At 54.1% G+C, this 11,116-nt stretch overlaps 1 protein-coding gene across 2 annotated transcripts; it reads right to left on the minus strand.

Annotated features, from left to right (window-relative positions):
• Positions 1 to 2,049: 2,049 nt before the first annotated feature.
• KCND1 (potassium voltage-gated channel subfamily D member 1) lies at positions 2,050 to 10,137 on the minus strand. Of its 2 annotated transcripts, XM_023633334.2 has the most exons (8): positions 9,868 to 10,068; positions 7,300 to 8,541; positions 5,427 to 5,589; positions 5,249 to 5,332; positions 5,063 to 5,161; positions 4,541 to 4,791; positions 3,282 to 3,460; positions 2,050 to 2,180 (listed from the first exon to the last, which is right to left on the minus strand). In XM_023633334.2, the coding sequence occupies exons 2-8, from the start codon at positions 8,418 to 8,420 to the stop codon at positions 2,068 to 2,070; spliced, it is 2,010 nt and encodes a 669-aa protein (XP_023489102.1). In that variant the 5' UTR covers positions 8,421 to 8,541; positions 9,868 to 10,068; the 3' UTR covers positions 2,050 to 2,067. The 2 variants fall into 2 exon arrangements, with proteins under 2 accessions (XP_023489102.1, XP_001494925.1); XM_001494875.5 differs by lacking the exon at positions 2,050 to 2,180 and having other exon boundaries at positions 2,874 to 3,460; positions 7,300 to 10,137.
• Between the last annotated feature and the right edge of the window lie 979 nt (positions 10,138 to 11,116).

Consider the following 11,116-nt stretch of genomic DNA (forward strand, 5'->3'; position numbering starts at 1 on the left):
GGTGCTGTACCTAGCACGTAGTAAGTGCTCAATAAATTAGTCTGCATGACAGTGCAGCAGAAAGGATCTCAGGCTTGGGAGTCTGGAGGACCTCAGTTTCAGGCGCCGATGGACCATTACCGACTGTATGACCTCGAGCAAGTCGTTGTGTCTCAAATTTGGGTTTCTCTATGTGTAAAACGGGGTTGATAATGCCTACCCAGACTATCTCAGGGAGTAGTTAGGGGGTTCGATGAACTCATGAACCAAGGTGTCGTGAGAGGTGAGGACTTGCTGCCAGTCTTAGGAGTGAAGCCATACAACAGGTTGACAGAGAGACCATCAGAAAGCCTTTCTGAGTGCCACCTAAACTTCTCCCTTCAGATGCCAACCCTAGTTGAAATTCTTCCCTGAAGGATGTCAGTAATAAACAGGCTACTGTGTGGTGTTTTCTGCTCATGAGGCAGTGAGAAGAGAAGACTGACGTTTACTGGGCCTGTCGTGTTCAGGGCACTGTGCCAAATGCCCATGCACATTATCACATGGAATCTTCTCATGACAATCTCACTTGACCCATACATCCCCCCTCCCTACTGGATATTTGGCTAGCACTACATATCTAAACCTGAACTTACAATAAGAATTGTAGCTAACCTTCACCAAGTACTTACTATGTACCTGGCACTGTGCACTAACAGCTTTGATGTTCCCTTTGACAGTGAATAGCACCCCCCGTCCAGCCTTTGCCCAAGCTAGAAACCTGGAAGTCAACCTTGACTGCTCCCTCTTTCTCAACTCTTGCATACTGTCAGTCCCAAATCCTGCCAGTTCTCTTTCTCAAATCTCTTGACTCTCCAACTCACTGCCACTACCTGGTCTAAGCCGCCATCACCTTTCAACTGGACTTCTGCAAAAGCCTCCTCACTGCTCTTCTTCCCTCTGGGACCGTTTCTCTATAATCCACTCTCCACAGCCAGAATGATCCTTCTGAAACACAAACCTAAGAAGGACATTCCCGTTCATAAGCCTTCAGAGGTCCCCATCATTCTTAGGATGAAGTCCCAAATCTGTATCATAGCTTCAAATGCCTTTTCTAATCTGGCCTACCTCTACATCCTCACCCTCATCACAGCCACACTCTCCTCCCCAGCTGTACTGAACTAATTTCAGTTCCCCGAAGGCCCTGAGCTTGCTCTCTAACCGCCAGGTCATTCATTGCACATACTATTCCTTCTGCCTGAAACATTTTCATCCTTGTCTTTTGCCTGGCTAACTCCAACTCATTCTTCGTGTGTCGGCCAGGTTAGGTTCTCCTGCCATCTACATGCTTCTATAATCCATCCATCTTAGTTCTATTGTACTATATTATAATTGCTTAATTGTCTGCCTTCCGTGCTCACCTCTGTGGATGAGAGATGATGTCTTCTTTGCCCATCTTTGTATCCCTAGGGCTAGCACATGATATGCAGTTAATAAATACTTGGTGAATAAATGAATGATTATTTCACAGATTAGCAACCTGAGGCAAGAGAAGTGATTTTCTCACCCAGGGATTGGAACCCAGGTCGACCTGAATCCAAGGTCTGTCTTCTCAGTCCTCCACAGAGCTCAGTCACACACTAGCCTAGTGTACCCAGTAGCCCAGAAGAGAGAATGTAGGAGACATCCACAAGGAAGGGCATTTTGCCAAACTGAGATGCTTTTCATCAGGGTTCAGTTCAGAGCTGTTTGCTGTTAGGAAGCCTGGGTTTAAGTCTACTCTAATGAAGCGTGTGCTGCTCTGGGTCTCAGTTTCCCCATCTGTGAGTGAGGGAGCTGGAGCAGATGATGTTCAAGGAGCATGCCTCTGGACCTCCTAGCCTGCCTTGCTGGCTGTAGATTCAACTCTTCAAACCACCCTCTTTCATTTCTCTTAGATCCCCATCTTCTAGAACACGTCACCAACCATCCACCTCCCATACCTTTACCCACACTAGCGCTTCTACTAGTTGAAAGGAATTGAAATCAGAGTATTTTAACCCCCTAGTCCAACCCAGCCCCCAAACCCACAGAGCCAGGAGGTGCTCATCCTCATCTCTCCTCTCAGTTTTATTGACTGATGGAAACTACATCTTTGTCAGCCTCCAACTCCACAGGGACAGCGCTGGGAACAGGGAACCTGAGATGATGCCAGATTTCAGCCTGAGAGCAGACACAGAGTTCTGGAAGGTGACCCAAGAGGGAGAAGAGAGAGGAATATGTGAAAAGGCATTGTGGGGGAGGAGGAGGAGGAGATCAATAAGTTCCTCCTGCCTCCTAAAACTCCCAGAGTTCAGGAACAACCCGGGCCCCAGCCCTGATGCTGGACTCCTGCCCGAGAACATGGAATCAGCCCACGATCTCCAAACACAGCCCTGCTCTTGCTGGCTGCCGGGTCTTATCTCAGCCAGTCCAGACTCCAGCCCAACCCAGGAAGGAAGCAAACCAGAGAAGAGAGGAGGAGGAGTTAGAGGTGCCCCTCTGATTAGGGCAGATGTAAATGCTGCAGCAAACTGGGCAGAGGCTGTGCATAATGTTACGGCAGCAACTGCTATTGCTAGAGTTGGCTGGGGGCCCAGCAGAGGACGGGCTTGCGGGAACCCATTTCCAGCAGCCAGGGAAGGGAGGTGATGTTTGTGCTATCTGTGTGTGTTGGGAGAGGCAGCCTGACCCCTGAGCCAAGGTCTGGGGGTGGCAGGTCACTGCTGAGGCACAGCCCATGAAGCCTGTGGTTGCATTCCAAGCTTCAGAATTTGAGAGTTATTGGGCCTGGTGGAGGGTGGGGACCTCTCCTAGAGGCCAGATCAGACATGAGGGTTCTCTCCTCTGAACCTCCAAACCTCCATAGCCCAGCCAGAGAGAAGAGGAAGTCTCACCTCTCCTTCTTAGGCCAGAGCTCAGATGTCAGGTGGGACCCCAAGGGCCCGAGGGGAGGAGCATGCAGGAGGCCAGCTGGAGGAGAGGGGCCAGTCCCATTGTGCTGAGGCAAGGAGGCCAGGGGCCTGAGGAAGCCCAGCGCTTTGGCCCCCACCAGGAAAACTGTCTGGGATGGGGGCAGTTTCCCATTCCCTGGCTACTTCCCCACCAGGTAGGCCATTCCACGAAACTCCATTGCATAGTTCTCAGTGGGGGGCAGAAGGGGTCCCTAGGCCTGCCCCTCTCTGCCTCTCCAAAATATGGCTTTGGAAAGGAGTCCCCAAGAATCAAGAGGGCCCTCTGGATGGCCAGGCCTGCCCCTCACAGGGAAGAGATCTTGACGGTCTCGGGGAGGAGGCAAGGGGTACCCAGGCTGGAGTTCCTGACGGTGCTGCTGGCCCTGCCGCTGCCGCCAGGGGAGGAAGGTTGGCTCTCATCCGGGGTGTTGGCAGGAGGGGTAGGGATACTGATGATGGCAGCCACGAAGTCCCGGCTTTCGCAGTTCAGGTCAAGGCTGTCATGGGGCTTGGCATTGAGGCTTGAGCGGCTGTAGATAAGGGTGGGAAAATGGAAGTTTCTTAAAAAGTCATCCTAATACTTGCCACGGCAATCATGACATTTATTGAGCAACTACTGAGTCCCTGGCACTGTGCTAAATGCTTTCCCTGACCCCTCCATTATGGTGGTACAGAGTGAGGGCTCTGGAGTCAGATAGTCCTGGGGTCGAATCCTGCTCCCACTGTAACCACTCTCAAATTCTCTTTTCTCTCATCTGTAACATGGGAATCACAGTGTTTCCTACCTCATAGGGTAGCTGGAGAGATTAAATGAGATAATAAATGATACAAAGTGCTCAGAATAGTGCCTGGAACATAATGAGCACACACACAAAAATGTTATCTATTATGGTTACTCTTTACAATGCCAAAACCCTCACAATAGTTGATAGTAAGATATACAAAATTTGGTCCCTGTTCCTTTCTGACTTTACCTCCTACCACTCTCCCCCTCAGTCACTCCTCTACTCACAGTAGCTTCCCGGCTGTGTCTCTTAACATGCAGACCCATTCCTGCCTCAGGGCCTTTGCATAGGCTGTTTGCTCTGCCTGGAAAGCTCTTGTAGATATCTACATGGCTCACTCCCTCACCTCCTTCAGGTCTTGGCTCAGACATCACCTCAGCAAAGCTTTCCCTGAGCACACTATTAAAACTGCATCACACCCTGTTCTACACTCTCTATCCCCCATCCCTGATTTATTTTTCTCCTTGGCACTTAACATACTATATCATCTGTGTACAGTATTTGTTTATTAACTGTCTCATCCCACTAGAATTTAAGTTCCAGAAGGTCAGGGATTTCTGTCTGTTCTATTCACTGCCTAAAGTGACTAAACTCCTATAGTGAACTGCAAAATGCCTTAAACTGTGCCTGGCACATAGTAGATGCTCGATAAATGTTGAAAGAATGAATGAAGAACTAGGGTTTCCAGGCAAGATAAGCCCAAGCTCCTAGCTTGGAGTTTGGGTTCAAGCTTGACTTGCTAGACCTGGAATCATGAAATCTCGTATCCCCTGGTCCAAGCTCTGAGCTTCCCCAGGGGTAGCCAGCAGGTGGGGGGGTCCTTACCTCTGAGGGGCAGGGCTCCTCCGTAGCCCTGCCAGTGTGTCCAGCTCTTGCATGCTGCCACGGCTGACCGAGGCAGTGGAGTTGGCAAGGCGGATGGCACGGCGCTTGGCCCTGCGGGGGCAGCAAGAGGACAGCAGGCTGCCAGGCCCCACTGGCTGGGAGGACACAGAGGTGCTGCGGCTGGTGCGGCCACCCAGCGAGACAGCACCCAGAGTCTCACTGAAGGTTAGCTCGTCTGTGAACTCATGGCACTGTGGGCAGAAGGGAGAGAGGGTCACAAGGCACCATACAGGAGCTGACTCTACCCCTAGGCTTTTGCTTAGGCCCTTTCTTCCTTTCTGGAAGTTGCACTCTCTTCCCTTCCCTTGTCCACCCTTCAAGGCTCAGCTCTATTGGGGCTCTTCCAGGAAGCCCTGTGTGGTTTCTGCAATTAGTGGTGAGCCTCCCATCCCATGGAGGGAGCTGCCTTGGCAGCAGAGGGACCCCCTTCATTCTGCCATGTCACCTCTCATTAGGCCTCACCGTCGTCTTCTCTAGACAATGAAGCAAGTGGTGATGTTGCTGCTCGAAAGCAGAACGGTTCCTGACGCACAGTGCCTGTTCCTCCCCACTGCCACTGTCCTGGAGTGGATGGAGCAGAGGGACGAGGTCAGCACCTTCCTCCTCCCATCAACGCTCACCCCCAACCCAATCCGGGCCCCTACTCACCTCAAGGCCCCCGTTCTGCTTGTACTGCAGGAAGGCATTGGTGGTACCACTCTTTGCCAACCGGATTCTTGCCAAGCGCACCTTCTACAGAGAGAGGAGGAGATAAAGGAAACCCAAGCGTAGTAGACTGGCCTGGGCTGTGGGGAATAGGAGGGACTCAGGTGGAAGGTGCTGTTACCTGCTGTGCTCGGCGCTTGTCAGCACGCTGGTTCTGGTGGTAGATGCGGCTAAAGTTGGACACAATGACTGGCACAGGCAGAGCAATGACCAAGACGCCACTGAGTGAGCAGATGGACCCGAAAATCTTGCCAGCGATGGTGCTAGGCACCATGTCTCCGTAGCTGGGGTGGGGGGCAGGTAGGCCAAGGTCAAGAAAAGTACCCACCTCTCAGTCCCCCACTCCATCCCATCCAACCCAGCTCACTCTGCGAACCTGGTCAGGCACTCAAACTCTTTGAGCCTCCGTTTCTTGCTCTGCAAAATGTGAGGAATGACCTCTCTGGCCACTAGTGGGGGTCAAATGGGAAACGGGCCCTCACCCCTACCATCTGCTGCCCCCATCTGAGCTGCACACTGGGCATCTGAGTCAGCTGGAAATCTATTAATACCAAGCATAGGGAGAAGGAGGAAGTCACAGGCAGTAAATATAACCTCCTGGTAGGGGGAGTCCCACCACCACAGGCCAGCTGAGGGGCTCTGAGTCCTGAGAGCAGTGCTCTGTTGGGTTTGCATGCATCTGTCTTACCTTCTCTAGGTAGGACCCCTTCTTAATCCCCCAGGGGAAGCCTTGAAACTGTCCTCACATGAAAAAATAGGGAGGAGCCTTGAAACTCCCCCTTCCCTTTCTCCATGCCACTCCCCGTCCCATGGAGATAGAGCAGAACCAACCTTTCCAACTTGTTTCACAGAGGGGGAAACCGAAGCTCAGGGAGGTTCATAACTGACTTGCTCAAGATCACAGAGCATACTTTTGTTCTAACCATAGGACCAATCAGACCCCTCCACGGAAACGCAGCCTCTGCAGTTTTCAGCCTTCGCTCAGGCTGTGTCCCCCTCCCCCACAGGGTGGTTCTTCCTGATTTCTTTATTTTGACTCAATTAAAAGTCTCTCCAACTTGGCCACTTCTGGTTCTGTGATGTGTCATCTCAGACGGTGTCCTCAACTATGAGACACGGGCAGCCACTCACTCTCCTAGGGCTGTTGTGAGGACTGAAGGGGGTACAAAGTAACAAAATACCCAGTTCCAACTCATTCTCAGGGCTTAGTATTTGTTTGTCGATCCAACCCTGAATCTCCAACCAGAATTCATTTCTACCCTTAGAAACCTCATCAATTTTTGTGTCTCTGTATTAAGGTACTGAGCAACCCCAATTCATCCATTCAGCAGATACTGAGCAGCAACTGTATCCCTAATCCCAATGATGGAAGTTTAGAAAAGGATTACAATATCTGCCCTAGACAATGTCTTTAAGAATAACCTGAGTTTGGTGATTCCATTCGATGCTATTATCCCAACCGGTCCCTCTCAAGGATTGGCAATAAAAAAATAATGCTGAAAAGATCTTGTTCTGGGGAACATCAAGGAATCACGAAGCCACAGAGGTAGTACCTCACACAACAGATGATTCTAGAGGGTTGGGAAAAATGGGGTCCTCAAGATGGAAAAAGGGGTGATAGAAAGCCAGTACCGTATTTATCCTGCACTAGAAACATTCAGAGAACTTGCACAACCATGATATCATTGAATTCCCTCAACCTGGTGAGGGGATTGTCATTTCTCATTTTACAGAGGAGAAAGCAGGCCTAGAGAATACAAGGTCAACAGAAAGAGTGCAGCTAAGACAATCCTTGAACCTAAGTCTCTTGTCCTGGAAAATCAAGGAATTGTCAGAGCTGGGAGGGATTTGGAGATTAGCCCAACTCCCTCAGTTTTTACAGATGAGCAAACTGAAGCTCAAATAGAAAGAGATCATTTCTCTAACCTTAATTTTACAGAAAGGTGAGTGTAACTGACTGATGGGGCAGCTCCCAACACAGAGTCTGCACTCACCCAAGTGTGGTCATGGTGACAATGGTATACCAGAAGGCCGCAGGGATGCTAGTAAAGTTGGTCTTGTTTGTGCCCTTCTCGGCATAAAACATGACAGTGGCGAAGATGATGATGGCCATGGTAAGGGAAAAGAGGAGAAAGCCCAGCTCCGAGGCACAGCTCTTGAGTGTGTAGCCCAGAATCCGCAAGCCCTGTGAGTGCCTGGAGAACTTGAAGATGCGGAACACCCGGAACACACGCAGGGTGACAAAGGCGCCCGAGACATCCTCGTTCTTGGGCACGAAAAGCCCGATGTAGTAGGGCAGGATGGCCACCACGTCGATGAGGCTCATTACACTCCGCAGGAAGCGGCAGCGGCTGGGGGCGGCGAAGAGCCGCAGGAGGTACTCGCCTGTGAAGATGAGCACACAGGCCGTGTCCATGCAGAAGAAGGCCAGGGGAAAGCGGTCGCCGCACGGCTGCTCCCGCGGGGGCCGCCGCGTGGGGCCGCGGCACGGGATGGTCTCGACCACGTTGGCGATGACCGACACGGCTATGAAAAAGCCGGTCACATAGTAGAAAACGAGGGCCGCGGTGCTCGTGTGTGGGTTCTCGAAGGCCCGCCAGAGCCGCTGGCGCAGGGAGCTGCCGGCCGGCAGGATCGGGCCATCGCCCGCCTGCTCGGCCTCCTCGTCCTCCGCCAGGCGCTCGGCGTTCTCCTTCTTGCGGTCCCGGTACTCTTCAAGGCAGCAGTCGCCCACGAGCTCCGGCACCAGGCCGTAGAAGGCCAGCTCTTCGTCGAAGGCCTGGATGCACTCCTGCCGCGGGCAGTGCAGCCTGCCCGTGCGGTAGAAGTTCAGGACGTGCCGGAACATGTCCGGGTCGCGATCGAAGAAGTACTCGCCCGAGTCGGCGTCATAGAAGAACTCCTTCTCCGAACTGCCCAATAAGGTGTCCGGATAGCGGTCCAGCGTGTTCTTCCATGTCTCGAAGCGTCGTCCGCTCACGTTCACCACCAGAACCTCATCCCCTCGAGATGCCTTCACCCCCGGCGCCGGGGGCAGGGGCTGCTGGGCCAGGGGCAGCCAGCCCACCGCGGCAGCACGCGCGAAAGGCAGCCACGTGGCCACACCTGCCGCCATCGTGCCGAGCCCCAGGCCCGCGGAGACTTGGGAGGCTGGCCGTTAGGAAAATGTGGCTGTCTCCAGGATGGTGGGAGCTTGGAGAGGCCCTGGGCCACTCGCACAAGGAAACTGGGGATGTCTAGAGAGGCCAAGATGAACCAGGAGGAGGAACTAGAGAGACAGGCAGGGGCTTTCGGGGCATTTAGAGGGTCTGGGAAGGACCTGCGGGATGTCTTTAGGAACTGAAAACGGGCTTCTAGAGGGGCCAAGAAGGATCTGAGGGAGTGTTTAGAGCCACTGAGATGATTCTAGAAGGGTCAGCATGTGCCTGAGAGATGTCTGGGGGTGTCTGAGGGGCAGGCAAGAAACACTGGGGAGTTGTCCACACTCTCAAGAGTTCTGAGGGAAGGAAGAAGGAACTGGACCCCTTAGCGGGGCTGGAGAGAGGATTGGGGCATTCAGAGGGGAGAAATGGGACCAGAGGTGTTTGAAAGAGGCTGAGTGTCTGGAGGGGGTTCGAGAGGGTCTGAAAAAGGTGAAGAGGGTTGTCTACACCCTCAAGACTTCTGGGGAAAAGATAAGGGGGTTGGAGCGCCCTCGTGGATCTAGGAAAGGGGTCGGTGCATGTAAGGGGTGGCTATAGAGCCAGGAGGTTGTAAAGAGGCTGAAAGGTGTCTTGGGAGTGCCTAGAGCTGCCAAGAATAGCCTGGGGGGGTGGTGTCTACACTCTACAGGAGTTCTGGGGAAGGAAGGAGAGGTGGGGCCCCCTAGTGGGGCTGGAAAAGGGAGTGGGGTATCTAAAGGGGTAGATATGGGGCTGGGTTATTTTTCAGAGGCTGAGAGGTCTCTCGGGGCGAGGGGTATCTAGGGGGGCTGAGAAAGCCTGGTGTGCCCTCTCAAGAGTTCCGGCGGGAGGAAAGGCTGGGGAATCCCGCGGGGCTGGGGCTCAACTGGAAGGAAGTTGGGCACAGCCCCAGAGCACCCAGAGGACTGAAAAAGACTAAGGTAACAGGAGGAGGGGGTCCCCCCCAAAATGGGTTGGAGAGCTGGGTGGGATGTTGAAAGGGAGTTGGGTGTGTCTCTAGGAAGTGGGGGCTGCTGGGCCTTGCAGGAGGCTGATGGGGGAGGCCAGGATAAGTCTGCGTCCCACCGTTGGGGGCTGGTCTGGGGAAACCACACCCCGAGGGGCTGGCGGTGTGTGCCGGGCAGCGGCAGTGGCAGTGGCAGAAGCGGCAGCAGAAGGAGAAGGAAGAGGAGAAACAGCCACAGCCAGGCCTGGGAGAGGAGAAGACAGCAAGGCAGGGGGAGGGGGCTGGGTCCCTGGAAGGAGGCTCTGGAAGGACAAGGTCCAGCAGGACCCCTGGGGACTGTCCCAGGATGGGTTAGGGTGTGGGGGCTGGACCAGGGAATGACAAGGACAGCGCTGCTAGTGGCCCCCTCCCCCTCCCCATAGGGCCGTCCTCACCTGTGTCCCCGCTGCAGCAGCGGCCACAGCGGTGGGGCTGGGGGTACCAAACACCGGAGCTCCTGCCCCCCTCTGCAGAGCTGCCCGAGTTCTCCTCCTCCTCTGGCTCTCTCTCCCCGCCCCTCTGAGCTTGCCGGGAGATGGAGAGAGAGGCAGGGAGGGGCCTCGTGGCTCCCAGAGCCCCCTCCCCTAGGACAGCACGAGAGGGACCCTGGGGAGACTCCGCCTCTTACAAAGCTGGTTGGGCCTCAGTCGCGTCATCTGGAAAATGGGGGTGGCAGGGAGCTTTGCCAGTTCTCCCCACCTCCTTCCTGGACTCCCCCATCTTCCTGCCCAGCTCCTACCCCACTCTGCCCCCAGGGGTCCCCACCCCCACCCGTCTGAATCAGCAGCACTTAGCAGATCCGATCGATGGAGAGGCGTCTGTTAATGGCCCCACAGCGGAGTGCCACGGGGAATGATGCAGCGCTGTGTCCCCTCCCTGCCCCCCAGGCTGTAAAAGAGCTGAAGAAGGGGGGGGTGAGGGGAAAATTGGTGGGGGGCATTTCTCTAGATGGCCAGGCCCCCAAAGCTATTCCCTGGGTGGGGGGGCCATGGGTTAGAGCCCTGCTCTAACCAAGACTGCTGTTGTGGGGCTGGAGCCCTGTCCTCCCCTGTTTTCAGATGTGAAATGGGCGGTAAGGGGAGTGCATGTGGGGACAAGCCAGGTCCCACCCCCATACCAGGTTCTCTCCCAGGAAGGCCCCACTCTGAAGAGCAGTCTGTCTCATCTGTCCACATCTAGGAGCCTCAAATCATACCTCCTCCCCTGGAGGGCTCTGCTCCTGAGTGGCAAGAGTACTGGGTACCCAGTGCCTCCAGCATTGGTGGGTTCAAACCCCAGCTTTGCCATTGACTTGCTGTGTTGTTGAGCAAGTGACTTGCATTGTTTCCTCAGTTGTCGAACAGTTACCCCAACTCGATAGTGTTGTGGGAGCATTCAGTAGAGTGATGTGAAAGGGGATGGCACAGGGCATGGCACACAGAGGCGGCCTCATCTTTACTAATTGAAGGTGTGTGGCGATGGGGGAGCAGTAACGCACGGCCAGTTTTAGCCTTTCAATCCATTTACCCACCCATACAATCCTCCATTTGCTCACTCATCACACTCTTGATCTGTCCATTTCTCCATCCCTCCGCCCACCCACCACCCACCTATCCATCCATTCTCCCACCCACACAACCACTCTACCAAGCCCTCTACGTGCCC

Source organism: Equus caballus, chromosome X (assembly GCF_041296265.1).
Source record: "Equus caballus isolate H_3958 breed thoroughbred chromosome X, TB-T2T, whole genome shotgun sequence".
Lineage (NCBI taxonomy): Eukaryota > Metazoa > Chordata > Mammalia > Perissodactyla > Equidae > Equus > Equus caballus.